The sequence below is a fragment of the Malaclemys terrapin genome, chromosome 1, assembly GCF_027887155.1.
Source record: "Malaclemys terrapin pileata isolate rMalTer1 chromosome 1, rMalTer1.hap1, whole genome shotgun sequence".
Taxonomy (NCBI): Eukaryota; Metazoa; Chordata; order Testudines; family Emydidae; genus Malaclemys; species Malaclemys terrapin.
This window is the reverse complement of record NC_071505.1, coordinates 168,716,260-168,740,588: the sequence shown is the minus strand read 5'-3', so window position 1 is coordinate 168,740,588 and position 24,329 is coordinate 168,716,260. Positions and strand designations below refer to the sequence as shown.

At 44.7% G+C, this 24,329-nt stretch overlaps 1 protein-coding gene across 2 annotated transcripts; it reads left to right on the top strand.

Annotated features, from left to right (window-relative positions):
* Positions 1 to 852: 852 nt before the first annotated feature.
* POGLUT1 (protein O-glucosyltransferase 1) lies at positions 853 to 23,614 on the top strand. 2 transcript variants are annotated; one of them, XM_054046663.1, is made up of 11 exons: positions 853 to 1,061; positions 3,820 to 3,910; positions 4,528 to 4,671; positions 7,736 to 7,871; positions 9,559 to 9,680; positions 15,187 to 15,246; positions 17,237 to 17,336; positions 19,526 to 19,584; positions 20,306 to 20,473; positions 21,226 to 21,282; positions 21,895 to 23,614. In XM_054046663.1, the coding sequence occupies exons 1-11, from the start codon at positions 983 to 985 to the stop codon at positions 22,049 to 22,051; spliced, it is 1,173 nt and encodes a 390-aa protein (XP_053902638.1). In that variant the 5' UTR covers positions 853 to 982; the 3' UTR covers positions 22,052 to 23,614. The 2 variants fall into 2 exon arrangements, with proteins under 2 accessions (XP_053902638.1, XP_053902645.1); XM_054046670.1 differs by lacking the exon at positions 21,895 to 23,614 and having other exon boundaries at positions 20,306 to 20,487.
* Positions 23,615 to 24,329: the final 715 nt, after the last annotated feature.

Sequence of the window (24,329 nt, the reverse complement as noted above, 5' to 3'; positions counted from 1 at the left end):
AGAGTGACCAGACAGCAAGTGTGAAAAATCGGGATGGGGTGGGGAGTCATAGGCACCTATATAAGATAAAGTCCCAAATATCGGGACTGTCCCTATAAAATTGGAACATCTGGTCACCCTATTGGGGAGATAGGGCATAGGTGCTGGAACTAGGGGTGCTGCTGCACCCGCTGGTGTGAAGTGGTTTCCATCATATACAGGGTTTACGGTTTGGTTCGATGGCTCTTAGCACCCCCACATACAAACTGTACCGCCAGGGCCGGCTCCAGGGTTTTTTGCCGCCCCAAGCAGCAAAAAGAAAAAAAAAAAAAAAGCCACGATCGCGATCTGCTCTACCGCCGCCTCTTCAGTCTTCGGCGGCAATTCGGTGGCGGGTCCTTTGCTGTGAGAGGGAGTGAGGGACCCACCACCGAATTGCCGCCAAAGAGCTGGACATGCCGCCCCAAGCACCTGCTTGCTGGGCTGGTGCCGGGAGCTGGCCCTGGAGAGGGCAATTCCCACCCACCTCACAGGTGGCGTTCACATGCTCCCTGCACACATCCAAGCCAGCAGGGTTTGTGAGGGGCTCCAGGGCTGCGACCCACACCGCAGTCACCCCTGGGCAGGGAGGGGCTGTGGTCTGGGTGAGCACCTGCCCAGGGCTGAGAGCGGGCGGGAGGATGGGGACGCACCAGAGCGGCACCCAAATCCCTCTGAGATTGAATGTGCAAACGTCCGGCACTACAACTCCCAGCAGGCAAAGCGAGTTTGTCCCGGATGCACAGCAGCGATGGGGCCGATGTGGAATGGACTAGCGCTGCCATATTTGTGTGGGGCGCGCCGCCGCCTTCCCCGCTGCGGCGGCCATCTTTGTGCGGGGCGCTTTTCGCCCTCCGCTCCCCCGACTTCTTTTTGACTTGAATAAGCCGGCGGCCCGGTGGAAGGGCCGGCTGGGGGCGCGCACGCGCAGTGAGTGGGCGGCGACTGCCCGCCGGGCTGCACAATGGGGCTGCTGGTGGCGTGGACGCTGCGGGTGGCTGCCTTGTCCCAGCTGGTCCTCAGCCCGGGGAGCAGCGCCGCAGGTGAGAGCTGAGATCGGGGCGGGGGTCCCTCCCAGCAGCACCAACTCCCCCGCCCCCCCGCATTGGGGAGCGGGGTATTTCCCCCAGAGCCCCGGGACCCGTCCTGCTTTGCCCGCTGCCGCCTCTGGCTCTCAGTCGTTCTGCCCCAGCTGTGCTACGTGCTCTTCCTCTCCCGGATCCGTGCCTCCCCTGCCCGGGCTTTTCCTCCGTCCCTTCTCCGCCCCGGGCCCCTGCATCTCCGCCCCCATCTCCTCCTGCAGGCGGGTCCCGTGTGGGCTCTTCTGCCCGCCTAGGTGCCGCTTTTGAGGCTGCCCCTTCCGTTTGCATCAGCCTCCTGCTGGTCACTGTGCAAGCTCCCTCCGCCTCCTCGCAGCCCTCCGTGACCCACCCACCCTGCTCAGATGCTCTCTGCCGCGTAGCGCCCCGGCCCTGCACGGCCGCCTGCCCCTAGAATGAGGAACGTACTTCTGGGGTAGGAAACGTGCTGCTAGGGCTGTACACATTGGCCCCCGTGGGACAGGTCTTGCCTGTCCTGAGATGGGGGTGTGGTTGGGTGAGGATAGGTTGGTGTATGCGGTGCGTACAGCACAGGCAGGCAGAGGGCTGCGAGGGTCGGCCGTGTCCCAATGGTGCACTTAGCTAGTCTCAAGATACATATTAGAACAGAGGTGCCCAGGAGGCAGTGGAAGGGGTACTCCAGAGACAGCCTTGTTTCTGTATGCTCACTATTAGTCAGGCTTAGCATCCCTAGTTTTCCTGCACCTCTCATACCTGCCTGGGCTTTTTCAGAGATCTTATTAAGTACTTCCTGGTCGTGTAAAATCACAATCGTGTTGCTCTAAACAAACTTGTCACTAAAGAAGAATTCAAACCAGGGTTTCTAGAAGCAGTTCCTTTGCTGGTGGAAAGAGGAGACTGGTTACCTCTGTTACTTAATTAGAATGTAAGGTCTTTGGGACAGGGACTGTCATTTACTGTGTTATGTATATGGCACCCATCATGAATCTGTCTCTGAGTCTTTCTATAATACAAAAAAGTATTCTGTATAGAGCCTCTGCACAGCACCAGAAGTCTCCCAAAATACTTTTGCAAACTATATATAAATCAATCACTTCACCCACTGCTGAAGGTGGAATATGGCAGTTGTTCAGCAGCACACAATAACACTAAGGGCGAGTTTAGGACAGGAAGTACATGCTACTATATCCAAATGAAGCTACTGTCCACTCTGGGGTCTGATTTATTAGTATAAAGTAGTTTAACTTAAAGCCAGAGACTTCTCCAGGCTCAGCACTTCATGATGCCTCTCCTGGACTCCTATTTCCCTCTTAAGAGTTTTGCTGCTGTTCTTTATTGCAAGTAGCTCCAACCAGCTGGTATAAAGAGCTTCTTCTCTGACCCTGGGTTTACTCTGGATCCACCCACAGGAGCCTCCTTGTAGGTCTGTATCTACTCTTTACCCTTATATCAGGCCTCAGCTCCCCAGACTTTTCTAAGCAGGGTACCTCTGCCAGCCAACCCACTTTAGGCTTCTTTGAAAAGACCTACCCTGACTCCTGCTCTCTCATTCCTGAGAAAGCAGGATCCCTCTTATATGAAGCCTCACCCCCAGGCTACCATCCTGTGGTGCCTGACCACATGACCCAACCACCAGCCAAATCCATACTCATCACCTGGGAGGTGGAAAACTAGGCACAGGTCGGGATGAGCCTCACTCCCCTTAAAAGGCTAGCCCAACTAGTGACAGAGGTATTTTACAATTATAATAGGAGAGTAGCCCACCTAGTGCAGAGTGCTACTTCTTGAGATGGCTCTATGCATATTTACCAGTTGCTTAGAAGTAGTACTGGTAACGTACAGCACCTACATCACACATGTCCCTTTATCTAGATGTTTGGTTAAGTAAGGACAATGCCTCGACAAGAATCCAAGATTTGGTCTCTGGTACCTAGGAGAGTAAGGGGCAGATGTTACTGAGCTTTCTCTCTGCCCCTCTCAGAAGCAGGGGAAAATCAAAGGAGAGCTGATTCACAGATTCCAAGGCCAGAAGGGACCATTGTGATCATCTAGTCTGACCTCCTATAAAGCACAGGCCATAGAACTTCTCCAAAATAATTCCTAGAGCAGATCTTTTAGAACAACATCCAATCTTGATTTAAAAATTGTCAGTGTTGGAGAATCCACCATGACCCTTGGTAAATTGTTCCAGTGGTTATTTTCTCTCACCCTTAAAAATTGATGTCTTATTTCCAGTCTGAATTTGTCTATCTTCAATTTCTAGCCATTGGATCATGTTATAACTAGGTAGCATGTGCAAGTAAAAATACTTTCCTTTAAACCACAGGTTCAAATCCAGCTCTCTCTAGCAGTGACCAGAGTCATTGCTACCTAATGCCTGTTCAGTGGCTTATGTGAATTGAGTCTGTTCTTTCAGTCTGGATTGAGGAATCCACATAAAAAGAACCACTGTCACCTCTGGCACCCCCTTGCTGACAGTTTCAATGGAGAAGTCATGAATTGAATAAACATGGACATTCAACTCCCTCTCACACCCAGAGGCAGCACCACCATGCAATGTGTTAGACACATGGATAAGAGTAGTACAGAAGTGGTCTGTGGTGTTCGACACACACCATTGCTGTCATCATACCAGCTGGCTTTCATGGCCTGGAAGACCCATTCATCTCCTGGTAGCTGCTGTGATAATATAATGGATGTACTATATATATTAAGTCTTTTTCTTCTTTCTTTCTTCCAGGTACAAAATGGAAACATTTCATCGACCAGATTGACAGAGCAGTGGAGGGCTACAGACCATGTATAAGGGAGAATTGCAGTTGCTACCAAAGGTGAGGGCATGTTTTCCTGGTTGCTTGAGGGGCCCTCTGGCACTAGAGAGAAAATACTCTTGCCATGCACTGATAGGTGGGTGTAACTGTGAAGTGGCTGAGAGCTAAGCTATCATACTCTCAACCAAGGAGGGAAAACTAGTATTAAAGGAAACACTATTGATGGCCTTCTAAAAAAATTAGTTGGTGGTTCTTGCTGTTTCCTAGAGGAGGGACGTTCACACACAAAAGCTACCTTCCTAATTGTTCTCCTTGTTAGCAGCATCAGCAGTAAAGCAGGTGACTAACTAGACCATAGTCTACTCTAAACGCTTCTTTTTCCCTCCTGCTGATGGCCCCTCCAGAGCAGGATTGCATCACTGGCTTCCTGTGCTTTAACAATCCTGTGGATAAGGGCTTTAGTCTCTGCCCATGTTTATCTGATACCTCTAAACAGCACCACGCTTTTAAATGAAGACAGTGGTGGGAAGAGAAGGAAGAATCAAAATGTGCAGCCTGCACAGTGGAGTACTTGGAAGACAAGAAAGCCATCAGAGTAAAGTTAGGAAACATGAGAACTGGGAATGTAATATCTTCCCTAATGTGTCTAATGAAAGATGGTGTCTCTTCTTTCTCAGTGTTAGGGAGCAGGACTTGGCTCCCTTTCAAGGAGGCATCTCCAAGGAGCTGCTGTCTGATGTGGTTAGCCGGAAGCTTGGGACACACTACCAGATCATCAAGAACAAGTTGTACCGTGAGCATGACTGCATGTTCCCTGCTAGGTGAGAGCAATGTAGAAAATCTCATCCATTCCACAGGGAAATAAAAAATTACTCCAGAACCAGCCATGTGACCACTTACTGAGCAGAAGAGTGTTTGACAGGTCTCAATCCCACTGTGTGAGGGAAGATCCTGATGAAGCGTGCACTGGATTGAAATCTACGCACTGCAATTAGTTGGACCAGGGGTTAGAAGAGGTTAGAGTCCCAGAGAAGGCTGGCTTAAATTTTTGTGGGGAGTAAGGTTGTCTGAAAGGGATAATTTTCATTGTTGCCTGGCTCAAGGTTGGGTTGAGGGTCAGAGAGGGCTAGTGACTGTACCCAAGCTACCTTTATAGTGTGGGAAGATAATTTAGTGCTCTTTTGTTCAATGGAGTGAGAGGATCCAGAGGGAAGATTCTCATCCATTTTCCCTGCATTTACACCCTCTATCATTGTAACATTCCTTTAGTGGAAAGGGTTGGATGCAGATGCCTTCACGGTCCATCAGTGCTGCTCCTCAATTAACCAGGAGGGTTTACTGCAAAGCAGGGTGGGTGAAAATCTTGGTTAAAAAAAATCAGAAATATATTTTTTGTTTTAAATTATGATTTTTTTAAAAAATGGTCTTTTTATAATGCATTGCTGGTTTTTTACTTTCTTCCTATTTAATGGCCTTTAATCACTAAAATGGTTTTTTTGTAATTGTTTCTTTAATTCATTTCTTAACTGTTAGTTGGATTTCAGATTTTACATAGTTATTTTTTTCTGCTAAGGAGGTTCCACGATTAAAATGCTCATCTATGCTGAAAAAAAAACATGTGTAGGGCCTCAGTAACATTCTCACAACCTAAAAGTCAAGAAAGCTTGAAATGCTTTGACCAAACTATACTCCTTCATTAGGGGTTTGCTATTTTGAAGTAACTGGGACGTGCTCTCCAAGTTGCTTAGGTGCTTTTGAAAATCCCACCAGTAGGTACATAAATCTAGGTACCGACTCTATTTTTGTAACTTTTCACTTATGTGTATTAAAAAGTTCACAATAAGTTTGCTAATACACCTCTACCCCAATATAACGCTGTCCTCGGGAGCCAAAAAATCTTATTGTTTTATAGGTGAAACCGCGTTATATTGAACTTGCTTTGATCCACCCGAGTGCGCAGCCCTGCCCCACCCGGGAGCACTGCTTTACCACGTTATATCCGAATTCATGTTATATCAGGTCGCGTTATATCAGGGTAGAGGTGTATATTGAAAGTATAAATAACTTTTCATTGGTAACATAGTGTCAAAATCTTTGTCACTTCAATACAAAATTGCTTCTAAGAGAAGTTTTTAATGGAAATACAGTTTTAGCTTCAGAGACTGCAAACTTCTATGCATGTGCTTAACTTCAAGCATCTGAGTAATGGAAGTCAGTGCGACTATTTGTGTGACTAAAGTTTCTAAAGTTCTATGCCCAAGTTTTTGCAGGCTAAGAGCCTCCATTTTCAATATTTTGAGGTTTTTTCCATATAGCAATTTTGTACAATTAAAATCCCCTAGCAGTAACAGCATTTTTAAAAACCCAGCATTTATTATCTAGTTCATTGTACATATTTATGTAAATTTGCAGTAGCACACATTTTCAAATTAGTTTTACAGAATCTCAACCTGATTTAAATAGTTTGTTTTAAAAAAATAAAATGCACATGCTTTAAATCAGTTAATTACATTGTCTTAATTGAAATCACTTCACCGTGCTACAAAGTGACCTGAGATGCTTGCTCCTGGCCCTTGCAAACCCAGAAAGTAACAGATGAGGGGTCCTTCCCTGCTTATGTGCTTAAGAGTAAAGGATTGACCTAGGAATTGAACTGCAGTGTCTTCTGCTAGTGCACAGCCCACTGACTGAATCTTCCCACTTGGGGAGAAATCACTTTAACAGAGTTATCTTGTTCTCTTCTGATCTGTTGCATTATGTTTGTGGCTTCCTCAGTCACTCATTAGATGAAGAACTCCTCTGCGATGGACGTGAATGTTAAATAAGGGCTATCCCATTAAATTTCCTATGGTTGGGTTAGGTCAGTCCTTGGATGGGAAATTCTAGTAAAAGCCCAGGTTCTTCAGCAAATGGTATTGATGATTTGGTTGGTTCCATGCCACTTTTGAGTCACCAAAGGGAGCCAGCTCCAGCCGGGTGTCTCTCTTGAAATGGGCTCTTTCAAACGAGACATAAAACTAAGATTTTGACCACTTATCATCATAAACAATCCCAGGGCAGTTTTTTCTGCCAGAATAGGAATGTTTACCCTGCATGATTATAATTACATTCTGCCACTCTAGATTCCCTAGGCAGTTTCATTTGGATGTGTTAGTCTTGATTTCCTGTCCTAGCAGCTGAGTAGTGGTGTGCACTCTGAAACCGTTATTATGTTGCCTCCCTGAATTTCAACAGTGGGTAGAGTGATTGCTGTGTCTGTCGTCTACAGATTGTACACTTTGTTGAGTGCTTCTGGGGAGTTTGGATGAAAGATACTATGTAAATGTCTATTATTAAGGCCCTACTTAACTTGCAATATTGTGGAAATTGCGAATTCCGCAATATTAGGCTTCCACCGTAGTTTTGGCAGTGGGAGCTACACCGTATGTGGGGCTGACAGCAGGAGCCCCTGCTCTCAGCCCCGGGTGGCTGACAGTGGAAAATCGCAGAAAAATAATATTACTTTTCTGCAATTTTCCATGGCTTGTCCACAACTCAGACGCAATTTTTTGACAATCATCCCGTGATTCAAGTCAGGCCTTATCTATAATACATATAGAAAAACCCACGCAGTAGGCAGTAGTACCACTTGACAGAAGAGTCTCAACGGTTCATGGAGAAGATGAAAGCATTAATTACCTCACTGTCTTTGTTTCTAACTAGCCCCAAACCTGGCCATCTCATACTTCAGCGTTTGTGTCCTCCAGCTTTGTTCTCCCTTGTAGCTTTTCTTTTCCACCTTCTTCAGCTCTGCCCCTTCAGAAGAGTAACTAGTGGGGGAAGCAAAGGCCTGGTGACACCAAGACTTTTGCTCATGGCTTTTCATTGTATGTCAATTCTCTGCAGATGTAATGGGGTCGAACATTTCATTCTGGAGATCATTGGCCGCCTCCCGGACATGGAGATGGTGATCAATGTGCGAGATTACCCCCAGGTCCCCAAGTGGATGAAGCCAGTCATCCCAGTATTCTCCTTCAGCAAGGTGAGAGTCCGCAGGCACCTTTGTGATAGTGGGGGACACTGTGACCTGCATTTCATCCTCTAGTTCACTGCAGTCACAAGAGTAAGAAGCTATAAATTCCTTTCCTAATGGGACACAGGAATTTTTAAGTGAGTGGGGGTTCTACCACAATGTAATTTCTTTTTCCAATGCCCAAAGACTCTGAGTCAAAATTACCCTTTTCTTTCAGATACAAAACCTGGAGTTGTTTGCTCTTCATATTTATAGACTTTCTCCTTCTAGCTCTCCAGTGCAAAGAATTAGAAATTTGTTGAAGGGAATGACCCCCTCACAAGCTCATACTCCAGATAAGTGTCTCATCTGTCCAACAGTGGGTGATGCATACCACCACTGGTTTTAGTTCCATTCTCCCTGTGGTTCATTATCAGCTTTAGATCTTTGATAAAGTTATAGTTTGATTTTTGAGATCACTGTTAAGGGAGCGGGCTTGTGGCCTCACTAAAAACTCAGTTGACCATCATATAGTTGCTTTGAGTTAATTTGCATATTATAATCCTCTTGGTTGATAGTCCAGAAAAGTAATGGTAACTTTTTCTCATAGTTATGAGCTCACAGCAGTGAACTGTAGCCTCAGGATTACATCACAGCTGTGAAAAATTATGGAAGTTTATTGAAGTTCCTTCTTTATTTCAAGGGGAATGTGGCCAATGGAACCAGCTGCTCAGATACCAGTTGGGGGTGTAGTACAAATGCCTCTACAGAGCCATTGGGAAGTGCTGATAGACCATTGGATGCTCAATTGCGATAACTTCACTGGCCAAATGGCCCTTAAGTGGCATCGCTTAAGGGATTATGTCCTTACGGTGACTTGTAGGATGATTCCTAGGAAGTCTGATGTGGATTAAAGAGAAGCCATGAGCAGCCTCGATGGCAAAGTGTTGCAGAAAATGGTCATAACAGTACTGCCTATTTTATGACCAATAATAACATTTGTAGCTATACATAATTCATATCTTTTTAAAAAGGTAATCAAAGACATGCTTCAGGGTATTCACTGATCATGCTAGTGGTCAGGAAGAATATTTTTTCTCCGTGTAGAGCATTGCACAACTAATCTGGTGCATTATGGGTTTCTCTTCCCCTTCCTCTGTAGCATCTGGTATTAGCCATGGTCCAAGGCAGGATACTGGGTTTGACTGTCCAACAAATCACATAGCACCTCTTTCCCCTTCACATACATACACTCACAAAACCAGACTCTTTATTTGTTAGGCATGTGGCCTCTCAGTACTACAAGGACGGCACTGCTACGTTGTCAGAGAGGTGGGCGGTAAGTGAGGGCAACACACTGAGAAACAGAATCTAAGCTTGGTTCTGCTCCCCTGGATAAACCTGTAATCCATGCTCTGCATGTGTGAGGGCATTTGATTGAAACATTTCTCCCAAGTAAAATGTTACAGATTGTAGGAAACCAGAAGGCGGCCAGGCAAGTCACAAGAATGGCTGTTTAATACCAGCTGGGCAGGAAGCTTATGTTCAGGCTAGTTACAAGGAATTGTCCCTATCATGTGTACTGACTAAATACCTTTGTGTGTTTATTTTGTTTGTTTTTTAAACAAAACCCAATTGCTCCTCTTCTTAACAGTGAGGGTGAAACTTGGTTAAATGCATGGCCACTCGTGTACCTGCTGATTTTCTTGTTTTTAAGACTTCCGAGTACCATGATATCATGTATCCTGCCTGGACGTTTTGGGAAGGGGGACCAGCTGTTTGGCCAATTTACCCGACAGGTCTTGGGCGCTGGGACTTAATGAGAGAGGACCTCCGAAGGTACGTTTCAGGAGAGAGGAGTTTTTTTCATAGACAAAAACCAGCTCAGCATAACTATGCAAGAGAACCTCCTAGCATTGATGCAACGTGGTGACAATAACTTCTAAGCCTGTTAGGTCTATTTGCCTGAAGCCAAATCACCTTGTGCTCAGGGGACTGTTTTTACACAGGAGAAGAGACAGGACTTCTCTAAGACAATAGCTCTCCACCTTTTCAGACTACTTTACCCTCTTTGGGAGTCTGATTTGTCTTGCGTACCACCAAGTTTCACCTCACTTAAAAACTACTTGCTTACAAATTATTTACTTTCTCATTTTTACCATATAATTATAAAATAAATCAATTGGAATATAAATACTGTACTTACATTTCAGTGTACAGTATATAGAGCAGTATAAACAAGTCATTGTCTATATGAAATTTTAGTTTGCACTGACTTCACTAATGCTTTTTATGTAGCCTGTTGTAAAACTAGGAAAATATCTAGATGAGTTGCTGTACCCCCTGCAAGACCTCTATGTGCCCCCAGGGGCACACGTACTGCTAGTTGAGAACCACTGATCTAAGGGAATGTTTGAACTGCAATTAAAAACCCATGGCTGGCCTGTTCTAGCTGACTCAGGCTTGTGGGACGCGGGCTGTAGGGCTGTTTAATTGCAGTATAGACATCCCTGCGAGGTTCCCAGTACTTGTGCTGCAGCCCGAGCCAGAATGTTTACACTGCAGTTAAACAGCCCCACAGCCCCAACCACATGAGCCTGAGTCGGCTGGCACGAGCCAGCTGTGGGTGTCTGATTGTAGTGTAGGCATACCCTAAGGCAGTGGTCTCCAAACTTTTTTGATCGCGCACTCCTATCAGTAAAATAATTTTGAGCACGCACCCCCTGCCGCGCCGGCTCCCCATTTTTGCCAAAGCAAAAAAAAAAAAAAAAGCTGCTCGGACTCCCACCCGAACTGCCAAAGCAAAAAAAAACCAAACAAAAAAACCTCCTGCCACACACCCCCAAGGATCCTCTTGCGCACCCCACTTTGGAGACCACTGCCCTAGGGAACCAGAGTCACTGACTAGTAAGACAGGAGAAGTTTGTGAGAGGGTATTTTTCATTTGGCCATGATATTCTTTTGTCAGTCTAAGGGTTGGTCTCCCTCAGAGAGCAGCACTTAGGCCTGGTCTACACTGCAGAGTTAGGTCAACGTAAGGCAGCTTATGTCGACCTAACTCTGTAAGCCTCCACACTAAAATGTCAGTCCCACCGATGTAACTCGCCCACTACACCAGCTTAACTGCACCTCTGTAAGAGGTGTTATGCTTAGGTCGATGTAGTTAGGTCGACACAGGGTCAGTGTAGACACTGCGTTGCTTGCATCAACTGTTGCTGCCTTTCAGAAGCAGTCCCACAATGCCCCACACTCCTGGTGAGGACACGCATCGCTGACGCAAGGAGCGTAGTGTGGACCTGCAAAAGTGATTTAATTACTGCGGTGGCTGTATGTCAACATAACCTAGGTCAACTTCATTTTGCAGTGTAGACTTGCCCTTAGGCTATGGGAAGGTGAGCAAATATAGGAATGCTGTGGGAAGCAAAGCATTTTGAAGCAAAGATTTGTTAGCAACAGACTCCAGGGTTAAATATTTTCCTCCTTGAATTCCTAAGGCAATAAGTGAGGCCCAAAATACAGGTTTAAAAAAAACTGTGGAGGAGCATTAAAAAAAAATCATTATTTCATAGATTCTAGGGCTGGAAGGGACCTCGAGAGGTCATCGAGTCCAGTCCCCTGCCCTCATGGCAGGACCAAATACTGTCTACACCATCCCTGATAGACATTTATCTAACCTACTCTTAAATATCTCCAGAGATGGAGATTCCACAACCTCCCTAGGCAGTTTATTCCAGTGTTTAACCACCCTGACAGTTAGGAACTTTTTCCTAATGTCCAACCTAGACCTCCCTTGCTGCAGTTTAAGCCCATTGCTTCTTGTTCTATCCTTAGAGGCTAAGATGAACAAGTTTTCTCCCTCCTCCTTATGACACCCTTTTAGATACCTGAAAACTACTATCATGTCCCCTCTCAGTCTTCTCTTTGCCAGACTAAACAAACCCAATTATTTCAGCCTTCCTTCATAGGTCATGTTCTCTAGACCCTTAATCATTCTTGTTGCTCTTCTCTGACCCTCTCCAATTTCTCTACATCTTTCTTGAAATGCAGTGCCCAGAACTGGACACAATATTCCAGCTGAGGCCTAACCAGCGCAGAGAAGAGCGGAAGAATGACTTCTCGTGTCTTGCTCACAACACACCTGTTAATGCATCCCAGAATCATGTTTGCTTTTTTTGCAACAGCATCAAACTGTTGACTCATATTTAGCTTGTGGTCCACTATAACCCATAGATCCCTTTCTGCCGTACTCCTTCCTAGACAGTCTCTTCCCATTCTGTATGTGTGAAACTGATTGTTCCTTCCTAAGTGGAGCACTTTGCATTTGTCTTTATTAAACTTCATCCTGTTTACCTCAAGTATCAGGGGGTAACCGTGTTAGTCTGTATCTACAAAAACAACAAGGAGTCTGGTGGCACCTTAAAGACTAACAGATTTATTTGGGCATAAGCTTTCGTGGGTAAAAACCTCACTTCTTCGGATGCATAGAGTGAAAGTTACAGATGCAGGCATTATATACTGACACATGGAGAGCAGGGAGTTACTTCGCAAGTGGAGAACCAGTGTTGACAGGGCCAATTCAATCAGGGTGGATGTAGTCCACTCCCAATAATGGATGAGGAGGTGTCAATTCCAGGAGAGGAAAAGCTGCTTCTGTAATGAACCAGTCATTCCCAGTCCCTATTCAAGCCCAGATTAATGGTGTTAAATTTGCAAATGAATTTTAGTTCTGCTGTTTCTCTTTGAAGTCTGTTTCTGACGTTTTTTTGTTCAATGATAGTGACTTTTAAATCTGTAATAGAATGACCAGGGAGATTGAAGTGTTCACTTACTGGCTTATGCATAAAGCAACAGAGGGTCCCGTGGCACCTTTAAGACTAACAGAAGTATTGGGAGCATAAGCTTTCGTGGGTAAGAACCTCACTTCTTCAGATGCAAGTAATGGAAATCTCCAGAGGCAGGTATAAATCTGTATGGAGATAACGAGGTTAGTTCAATCAGGGAGGGTGAGGTGATCTGCTAGCAGTTGAAGTGTGAACACCAAGGGAGGAGAAACTGCTTCTGTAGTTGGATAGCCATTCACAGTCTTTGTTTAACCCTGATCTGATGGTGTCAAATTTGCAAATGAACTGGAGCTCAGCAGTTTCTCTTTGGAGTCTGGTCCTGAAGTTTTTTTTGCTGTAAGATGGCTACCTTTACATCTGCTATTGTGTGGCCAGGGAGGTTGAAGTGTTCTCCTACAGATTTTTGTATATTGCCATTCCTGATATCTGACTTGTGTCCATTTATCCTCTTGCGTAGAAACTGTCCAGTTTGGTCAATGTACATAGCAGAGGGGCATTGCTGGCACATGATGGCATATATAACATTGGTCGACATGCAGGTGAATGAGCCGGTGATGTTGTAGCTGATGTGATTGGGTCCTCTGATGGTGTCGCCAGAGTAGATATGGGGACAGAGTAGGCAACGAGGTTTGCTACAGGGATTGGTTCCTGGGTTGGTGTTTCTGTGGTGTGGTGTGTAGTTGCTGGTGAAACTTCAGAAACAGACTTCAAAGAAGAACAGGAGTACTTGTGGCACCTTAGAGACTAACAAATTTATTAGAGCATAAGCTTTCGTGGACTACAGCCCACTTGCATCCGAAGAAGTGGGCTGTAGTCCACGAAAGCTTATGCTCTAATAAATTTGTTAGTCTCTAAGGTGCCACAAGTACTCCTGTTCTTCTTTTTGCGGATACAGACTAACACGGCTGTTACTCTGAGACTTCAAAGAGAAACAGCAGAACTAAAATTCATTTGCAAATTTAACACCATTAATCTGGGCTTGAATAGAGACTGGGAGTGGCTGGCTTATTACAGAAGCAGCTTTTCCTCTCCTGGAATTGACACCTCCTCATCCATTATTGGGAGTGGACTACATCCACCCTGATTGAATTGGCCCTGTCAACACTGGTTCTCCACTTGTGAAGTAACTCTGTGCTCTCCATATGTCAGTATATAATGCCTGCATCTGTAACTTTCACTCTATGCATCTGCAGTAGTGAGGTTTTTACCCACGAAAGCTTACGCCCAAATAAATCTGTTAGTCTTTAAGGTGCCACCAGACTCCTTGTTGTTTCTGTTTACCTCAGACCATTTCTCCAATTTGTCCAGATCATTTTGAATTATGACCCTGTCTTCCAAAGCAGTTGCAATCCCTTCCAGTTTGGTATCATCTGCAAACTTAATAAGCGTACTTTCTATGCCAATATCTAGGTCGTTGATGAAGATATTGAACAGAGCTGGTCCCAAAACAGACCCCTGCGGAACCCCACTTGTTATACCTTTCCAGCAGGATTGGGAACCATTAATAACTACTCTCTGAGTACGGTTATCCAGCCAGTTATGCACCCACCTTATAGTAGCCCCATTTAAGTTGTATTTGCCTAGTTTATCGATAAGAATGTCATGCGAGACCATATCAAATGCCTTACTCGAGCACAGAACTACACCAGGCATCTAATGGCATGATTTTTTAAAAATAGCTTTCCACCTCAAAAAATGTACAATCAGATCCATGCAAGCAGATCCTCCCACCCATATGGACCTTCAGTGACTTCACTGGGGCTCCATGCATGTGCGAAGGTCTCCCTACATAGAGCTGACTGCAGGATTGGGACCTATGTTTTAGACAAGACACGAGTGAGAGCAACAAACATTGGGGAAGAAAGGACAAGAATTACAAAAACTAATCTTGTGGGATAACAATTCTGACATGCACGTGTTTTGGTGGCGGTGTGAACATACACATAAGACACATAAACAGTATATTTAAACGTTCTTTTTATTTTGTTTTTCTAATGGTTCAATGATTTGTTCAAATTTAAAATGAAGGTTGTTTGTGCAAACATTAGCCGGCAAAGTTAGGAACTTAACAGTGTTTTGCATGTACAAGAGAAGTAGAAAGTGAAAATGCCTAGAAACTGCCCATTTGATTTGCATGACCTATGCTCAGTGAAATGCAAAAAAAGTAAAGCAGCAGCATAAGTAGTGAAATGTGAACTGGAGTTTTAAAATGATTTAAGTTTCAATCATTCACAGTGTTACTGATAACACAGGAAAGAGTTTGTTTTTGTGTGTATAGATTGTTATCTTGACAGTGCCCCTATAACATCTTGGCTAGAGAGCTACCATCTGTGGGAAAGGCCTATCTTGTTGGGCTTAGCTGAGATGTTTTTCTGCTCTAATGAAAGAATTGGTTCCCATCAAACCTCAAGAATAATGAAATGTGACTGTACTGCAGAAACTGACGACACTTTTTCATGCTTGTGTTAAATTATTTATTCCCACATATTAAAAAATATTTCCAGATCTGCAGAAAAATGGCCGTGGAAGAAAAAAATCTCCAAAGGATATTTTCGAGGATCCAGGTGAGCGCATTTTCCAACTCCAGGATATTCTGGCGGTATAGGCTGCCAACAGGTGCCAGTTTAATTAAGACCAAAATAAGGCTGATGAAAATATGCACTAGCTTTTTATTTCTGGGGATCTTTAAGTACTACTTGACACAACAGTTGCCATTTAAAAAGCAGTATGTGCAGTGGTATGGCATTTCCTGTGCTAAGTGTAGGCGATATTGCAAAGACCATGCCAAAGGGAAATACTGCTGCACAGCAAATAATGCTTTGTGCCACTCCTCACCTCACCACATGGCCACTGCTATTTCTGTCCACTTCATGAGGAAAACTACCTGACAGAGTTTGGTCCAGTCGCTAGTTTCTGCTTCAATCAGCAAGAAAGCAGAATATGTTCGGCTTGAGGAGCAGCGGTGGAGCTGCATGGGGTTGCATTTAGGGGTACTGCAGCTGGAAGCGAGCCTTCCAGCCCGAATAAATAGACTTGCCGTAGCATGCTAAAAAATAGCCGCGGTGGACATTGTGGCATTAGCGGAGGCTTGGGCTAGCCACCCGAGCTCAGACCCACCCTGTTCCCTGGATCCAAGCTCAGGTGGCTAGCGTGAGCCTCAACCATTGCTGCAGCATCCACACAGCTAGTTTTTAGTGTGCTGGCACAAGCCCCGCTAGCCTGAATCTGTCGACCTGGGCTGGGAGGCTTGCTCCCAGCTGCAGTGCCTTACAGTGTCAGCCGTCTGGACTTGTGAAATTTTCTCTCTCTTAGGGCTGGTCCACACTAACCCCCCAGTTCGAACTAAGAGACGCAACTTCAGCTACGTGAATAACATAGCTGAAGTCGAAGTATCTTAGTTCGAACTACAAGGTACTTACCGCGGGTCCACACGCGGCAGGCAGGCTCCCCCGTCGACTCTACGTACTCCTCTCGTGGAGCAGGAGTACCGGTGTCGACGGCGAGCACTTCAGGGATTGATTTATCGCGTCTAGACAAGACGCAATAAATTGATCCCAGAAGATCGATTGCTTACCGCCGAACCCGGAGGTAAGTATAGACGTACCCTAAGTACTAACCAAAAAATGTAACCAAAATATGTTTCTAAAAAGCAAATTGGGTCCACCACCTTGTACAACATCCTCTTGGCTCATGTGCTAAGCATTAGCTGCCATTTGCAACTAATTTAGTGTAATAAGATATACATATAACAATAGCGGTGGTGGGTGTGCTATGAAGAGTTCAGCTGTTTTCGTTCTTAATAAATGGTTTGAATAAGGACTCTTTTTGTTCTGTATTTCGCTTCCCTTGCAATGGGAACTACAGCTACTTTGGTATGCATTGGAAGGTTTGTCTGGTATCATCATAGCTCCTTTTTGGGCATCATGTGCTTTATTTTATAATTCTCTGCAGCAGTGACTCAGCAGGTATCCTTACAGCAATTATACCTGGATGGTGGGGGAGTAAGGAAGGAGCAGACTATTTTTTTCCTATTTGTTTATAGGTTGTGCATTTAAGAAAACAGACTTGTGTGACTCTCAATAGTGTATTCAGGAGGCAAAGAGAATTAAGATTTCATTCAGGTCACACCCATGTTAATTTTTCTCCTAACAAAGGGCCTAATCCTAAAAGATGCTAAACATCTCTGAACTTCATAATTTAGATATAAATTGAGAGTAGTCCCCACCTCTCAGGATCAGGCACTAAGAGAATAGTTCTTTTGCTGATTTGTTCTGAATAATGTTTAAATAATATACTACTTAAAACTAAATGGGACAAGGGAATATCACTTACTTATTCCATTTCCCCTGTCCCCTTTCCACCAGCTATGTCCTCCTACAGATATTGTGAGCAGCATTTAGCAATATTGCCTTCAGGCCACACAAGAGCCAGTCTGATAGAGACCAGGAGGTATTTCTGTCTTGAATCCCATTGTTAGTTGGCTGTCATGCAGACGTGCAGAATTGGAGACATGCAGAATGGCACTGACTGATTTGAATGTTGTTTCTCTTGCAGAACAAGCCCTGAGAGGGATCCCCTCATTGTTCTGTCTCGAGAGAACCCAGAACTCGTCGATGCTGAGTACACTAAAAACCAGGCCTGGAAATCTGAAAAAGTAACTGCTAATGAGCCAACTGCATAAGCAACTTAGGAAGCAATAGTTTAAAAAGGGCAATTTCAAGTGCTTTATGTAAATGTTGCTTCTTAGGAGACTGGTGATAATATTGGTGGGGGAGGCTGTGTCACTATTTAAGCCACTTCTAAGTCAGGCATTCAAATTATTGCCATCTGATGGCTGTATCTGTCTAATGTAGGTACATGCATGCCTCCATCACTGCAGTCTCTGAGCATCTCACAAGTATCTAAAAATAAGTAACAAGCCCTCTCCCTTCGCCCAGTCTGTAGTATAAATAACTTGAGGAGTTTTTTTATTGTGTGTATGTGTGAGAGAGAGAAAAGAGGTTATTAAGAGAAAGTAGCATCAGAGAGAGGAGTTTTCCATGTAGATCTGAATGCAGCGAGAGCCAGGGTCATTTCAGGCGTGAGTCCCATAGTGTAACACAAGTCCTTTGAAGTTCTGTTTCCAGCACTTGTGAACCTCCCCCTGGCGGTTGATAGTTTCACTGTTGTGGGAGCTCAGAGGGAGAGAGGCTCTCACAGGTAGCTATGGTCAATCCAACAGAGGGCTTTGAATAGCAGGGAAAGGACTTTGGAGTAGGGTGACCAGATGTCCCGATTTTATAGGGACAGTCCTGATTTTTAGGTCTTTTTCTTATATAGGATCCTATTACTCCTCCACCCCTGTCCCAATTTTTCACATTTGCTGTCTGGTCACCCTACTTTGGAGTGAATTCTGCATGCACTCCCTACTGAATATAGAGAGTGGAGCACTGGAGGGATGTGGTCAGGGTGACCTGTGATGCTACTGGTGTTTTATTCCAGTTAGAGCTTTCCCAGGGTGGGTGGCTTCAGTCCTAGAGTTGCAGTAACCAGACCAGGAGGTCATGAACTCATGGATTGCTATAGCCCAGTCTGTGTTTGATGGACTAGAGCACAATCTTCTTTTTATCTTTTGCCCCCCTGGTTATTTGAGCATCTAGTAGCCTTAATCTGTCCAAATAAACCCCAAAGCTAGAGACTGACTTAACAAACTGAGGGCAGATGCCCTCAATAGTGGGGGAAGCAAGTTCTTTGAAGTGCTTCCCTCTTCTACCAGCATTAGTCTCATTCTTCCCTTGGTTTGGCTTTAGCCAGCTGTCCTTTTTTCAGGTGCTGCTTTTGGCTAGGCATTGAGAAATCTGGGAGACTGTGCTGCTCATGTTTGATATAGAGTTGGGTGCTGTCATCTGGAAATGGCTGGCACTTCAGCCCAGGTTGCCTGACCTGCTCCCCCAAAGGCTTTATATATGTGTTGAACAATAGTGGGGAGGGGAGGGTAGAGCCCCGTGGGACTCCACGCATGAGGGCTGTGGAGGAACTGTTGCCCATAACAACCATCTGCGGTTCTGAGAAGAAAGATCTGACCCACTGAGGGCATTTTACCCCTGCAGCTTCTAGGAAGCTGGACTGAGGTATTTCATTATCAGTGAGGAAAATTCTTGTCAGTTTGCAAAGACAATCACCTAGATTCAGACTCTGGTAGCAGAGCAGGCTCTTTAGGGGACGGAGGGCTGGGCATTCTCTGCTTGAGTTTAAGCCATTGTTGTTCACTGAGGTTTTGGACATGTGGGAGAAGCAACCAGAGACAGTAGCAAAGATTATTTTGGCCCCTGTGATTGAGGTGTGTGTATCTGCTGCCTGTCTGTTGAGGATGAAGGTCTGGGAGTCAGTGACCAACATGGCTTTTTGCTATCTGCGTCTGCTCAAGAGGTTGCAACCCTTCCTCTGTGATGGGGGAAGCTCTCACTGCGGCTGACTGTTAACTCTTCTGTGGACAAGTTGGAGGCTTTTTGACAGTTCCTGGACACTAACCAACAACACTTTCCCCCAGCACTATTAACTTAAAAGTTCCAGTGCACACAGAGATGAGGAAAATGAATTGCTAAAGCCCAACCCTCTTTACAGTCATTAAGTAAGAGACTTGTTTGTAGAATGTTTGTAACGTACGGAGAATATTTCTCAGGTAAAGATGAGAGAGGCCCCCAAGATGCTAATGCAATTAGAAGCCAAACTGGTTTCCTATGACCAGGGAGACTTTTGAGACTTCAGCCTTATTTATAGTTTGTTGAAAAAGAAGCCTCACACAAAATGTAATCAGAAAATAAATTGAACTGAATTAATTTTTTAAGTCTCTTTTTCTTGAAGGACACTCTTGGGAAACCGCCTGCGAAGGAAATTCCTCTGGTCGATCACTGCAAATACAAGTGAGGTTTTGCTCAATAAATCTGTTCAGGAGCTGCTGAAATCTTGTCTGATTGTTAGTGTTGCTAGGCTTGTTTGTTTTAATGCATCATTTTCTTTTTAAGGCCCCAATCCTGCAACTGAATCCATGCAGGCAGTCAGATCTCTGCACCTATGTGGAGTCAATTGAAGGTTTGGGAGAGCTTAGTTTGGCCTCTTTAAATGTCAGTGTCAAGAGACTGCCAAGTCTGGAATGTAAAGGAGAACTGAAAGGTTGTGTGGAAACTAACTACAAAAGCCTCCCTTAAACCAAAATGTTTAAAATGAAGCGTGTCCTTTTTATTTCCCTACCAAACCCTGAGTTCAGGGTTCTCTACAGTTGTTTATGTTGCTAATCTCCATGGCATAAGAAATGCAGTTCTTGGTCTGGTACAGGACTCAGTAATGCTATAAAATGTAAACAGGGAAATAAGGAACCTGAAATCTGACCTTGGCAGGTGAAGTATCTTTGTTCTCATTTTCTCACTAGTTCTTACATCAGAGTCAGGGCGGATGGAAAATGCAAACTCGTTAGCTAGAACCTAGTCTCTCCACGCACATTTTTCATTTGAGGTGAGGGCACTTAGCATTTCAGATTTTTAAAAACAGCCAAAGTTTCAAAAAAGTGATTTAAAAAAATCCTGAGTTAGTAGATGGGGGAATGCCAATACAAAATCAAATTTCTCTTTGCTTCTCTTTTTACAGATACCTGTTTAATTTCCGGGGGGTAGCAGCCAGTTTCCGCTTCAAACACCTCTTCTTGTGTGGCTCATTAGTCTTTCACGTAGGGGAAGAGTGGCTGGAGTTCTTCTACCCACAGCTGAAGCCTTGGGTACATTACATCCCAGTCAAACCAGACCTTTCTGATGTCAGGTAGGAGACTACAGGTGATTTTCTGGAATGACTCAAAGATCCCAAGTGTGTTATGCAGAGTATTTCATGCAGTGGACTCTATGCTACCCATGCTACTCAAGGTATGATCAGGCTTGGGTTATACTGACAAATACCCACGCTCTGCTCGTATTCAGTGCACCAAAGGTAGAAAGAACATCATGTGGCATTTGCTGATCCCTTAGACAGAGGGGATGTATATGTGTCATTCTCCTTTCCTTGTAAAAGAAACAAACAAAATTCTCAGTGCATATTAATCATACAGGAAATAGTTTAGAGCCATAGACATGTAGAAGAAGAATATATTATTGGGCTGATTAGAGGCACACAATAAATGTTGACATTCTTCTAACATAAGTTTGATTATTGAGGGTATTTTTGATTATGCCTTACCTTTTTAGTAATAATATCTATTCTGAGATCTGGGCCAGGAGGATGTCTCCGATGTTCAGCACACCTTGAACCTAAAGGTTAGAAGTGAAAATTGAGACTCAGAATTTCTGACTTAGAGTAAAAAGGAGAGCAGTCATCTTAGCCTTTAATGGTTCCAATTCAGATTTCCCCTTTGCCCTCCCCCCAAGGCTGGTATGAAAGTTTGGTTCTGAAAGTAGCAGCACCAATCACATGCTTGGCTTTAGGATCCCCAAGTCTAGTTCTGCCACAACACACTAGCTGGGTGTGCGGTATTATGCACTGAGCCAATACTTAGTTGCAATTTTTCTTTTTCCTTTTAGGGAGCTGTTGCAGTTTGTGAAGGAAAATGATGATCTAGCACAAGAAATTTCAGAGAGGTAAATTGTGTATTCTTCCTGATTGTCAAACACCCATCCTCCAATACTCTTTGTACCATCCAGCATTCAAAAGAGATACCTGTCAAGGACAGCCTGGTGATAACAGCGCACAATGTATCTATCTTCAGCAGTGAAAGCAGGGAGAGTGGCGAGTGCAGGGTATTGATAACAGAACTCTTCACCTCTAGGCCTCTTGTTCAAATCTGACCCATGTCAGTAGTCCCCCAAAGAGGTATCAGATACTGATAACTTTTGTTCACTGTACGAAATGAGTTAGCCCTAGTGAACAAATGTCCATTTCACAAAAATGCTGCCACCACCACTGCCAATAAATGTCAAACAGGGCAATGTAGAGGAAGCTTGCAGTGCCACTCCCTAGGCTGTACCTGTCTTGTGAATAATTAGTCATCAGAGCTGCTAGTGGTAATGAAACATGTCATATTAATATTAATAATAAACAGTACATAGCACTGTACATCCAAATTCTCATGTTTCCCCATTTAAAAAAAAATCTGGGAAAATTGATATTAAAATAGCTAAATCCAAGGATTTTTCATCTTACAGGAACAAAGTTTGACTCTGAGCTGTCACTTTATTTTTGTTTGCCTCCAGGGGGCACCAGTTCATCATGGACCACTTGCAGATGGAGGACGTCTCTTGTTACTGGGAGACTCTGCTGACTGAATACTCTAAAGCTCTGACTTACAAAGTTAAGAGGAGGAAAAACTATGATGAGATTGTCTCCAAACACTTGAAAACAGAACTTTAAAACCATTGTGATTCTCTTTCCAATTCAAGGCCTGGGGCTGGTGGTCACTGAAAATCCAAAAACTGGTGTACCTTCTGTTACTCTTCTTCCCTCAGATTTATTATCTCATACTCTAAAGCAGTGGTTCTCAACCAGGGTCCGTGGACTATGTCTGAAGTGTCCATGAAAGTCTTAGACTGAAAACTGACTGAACAGAATTCAACTACATCTCTACCCTGATATAACGCGACCCGATATAACACGAATTCTGATATAATGCGGTAAAGCAGCACCCCTGGGGGGCAGGGCTGCGCACTCCTGCGGATCAAAACAAGTTCGATATAACGTGGTTTCACCTATAATGCAGTAAGTTTTTTTTTTGGCTCCCGAGGACAGCGTTATATTGAGGTAGAGATGTATATATACAGACAATGTATTTCCAAAGGGGTCCACACCTCCATTCAAAATTTCCAAAGGGGTCTGCAAATGAAAAAGGTTTGAAAACCACTGCTGTAAAGCTACAGCAAGCAGCATTGTTGTTACTTCAAAACAGTTTGTGTACCATGAGATGGAATCATGTTAACTAGACCCCAAACTCCTGGAGAACAGTGCTTAGAGCAGGGAACTGGCAATCAAGATTCCTGGGTTTTGTTACCACCCCTATCTCTAACTCACTATGAGCCTGATTCAAAGTCCATTGCAGTAAGTGGGAGTCATCAGTGGCCTTTGGATCAGGCCCCAGGCTCTATGTGCCCTCAGGCTAATCATTTAAACACCTCTGTGCCTCCCTCCGTGTAGGTATACTCCTGTTTGGGGCAAATTGCCAACGTTATTGTGATTGTGTGATCGCAGTTTGGGTACAAGTGTTTCCTGTCAGCAGCCGTGGTTGGGATTTTAGGTTACTGTTATGGGTAGGTTAGGGTTGTTGTTTTTTTAAGTCTGTAAAGCACCCAGATGTTAACGCCATGTTGGACACTAAAAAGTACTTTTGAACAGCTAAACTTCCTACCTCTACTGAGGGGTTTTGATGATGGATGAATGTTTTTAAAGTGCTCTCTGATCCTGAGATGAGAGGTGCAGTCATAATGCACAATGTTCTCTGCCTTTGCTACCCTAAGGTGTATGCCTCCCATCCCTTGCATTTGCCCTAAATAATCTCAAGGCCTTGCATAAAGACCGCCTGTCTTTTGACCAAGGATAGCTGGATGGAGGTTTTAGTCTGTGCATTCCTTTGGACACTTTTACCTTATGTTTTAAAAATTGGGTGGTTCTTCAAGAGATGTTCCTGTGGTTGCTCCACTCCAGGTGTTGGTGCGTCGCTGCGCCTTCGCTCGGAGATTTTTACAGCAGTACTCGTACCGGTCACGCATGTGCAGAGCCTGCCCCCTCCCTCCCCTCTGCTCTGAATGTATCTTAATAGTATGTGTGCCTCCTCAGTTCCTTCTCTACCATCTCTGGCCTGAGACGGAGCTCAGCAGACTCGTTAGAGACTTTCTCTCCCTTTGTTCAAATTCCTTCCTGGTTAGTTAGTTTGTTACCAGTAGTACTTAGTTACCATTTATCAAAATAAATAAATATATTTTTTTTCTTCGTTCCTGTCAGTGACAGCCGCTTCCAACATGCCTGGCTCCCCAGGCTTTAAGCGCTGCTCTACCTGCAATGATGCCATCCCTCTTTCGGATGGCCATTCAAAATGCATAAAATGTTTGGGGGAGTCCCACATCCCCCAAAAATGTGCCCACTGCAGCAAGCTTAAATCCAGGGAATGGAAGGACAAGAAGCTGACACTAAAACGCTCCTCTTTCAGAAATCCTTAGGGTCAGCTTCAAACCTGGGTGCCGACTCTGCTGCACACCACAGCCTCCCCCCTGCCCCACCTCAAAGGAAGATAAAAAAAACTTCAAAGAACGGCACCTTCTCTCACCCGCAAAGGGAACTTCGTAGGAGAAGACTTCCCCGGGCAGGTCTACAGCCTCCCTCTTGGCTGAGCACTTTTGACGCTCTGGGCTCCTCTTGCGCTGTGTGAAATGCGGCTGCGGCGGTAGCACAAAACTCCGGTGCCGAGGCTTCAGGCTTCCAGTTGCCTGCCTCTCTCATGGCACCGTTCGGCTCCGCAAAGGAAGCAGTGCCGACACATGCTGACATGCCTGACCCCCCGCAGGCTATTCTTGCTCTCCCGGCACCGTCTCCCGCTGAGCTGACTGGCAGTGAAACAAGGCTCAGGACACCGGTGCAGAGGAACCTTTCTTCACAGCAGATTCCTCTTGCACAGCCCTCACCTCACAGAGGAGCTCCAGCA

Coding starts and splice junctions, on each gene's coding strand:
- POGLUT1 (XM_054046663.1), top strand. CDS start 983: ATGGGGCTGCTGGTGGCGTGGACGCTGCGGGTGGCTGCCTTGTCCCAG. Junction 9,681..15,186: donor ATGAGAGAGGACCTCCGAAG/GTACGTTTCAGG, acceptor AAATATTTCCAG/ATCTGCAGAAAAATGGCCGT. Junction 17,337..19,525: donor AGGCCTGGAAATCTGAAAAA/GTAACTGCTAAT, acceptor TTTTTCTTGAAG/GACACTCTTGGGAAACCGCC.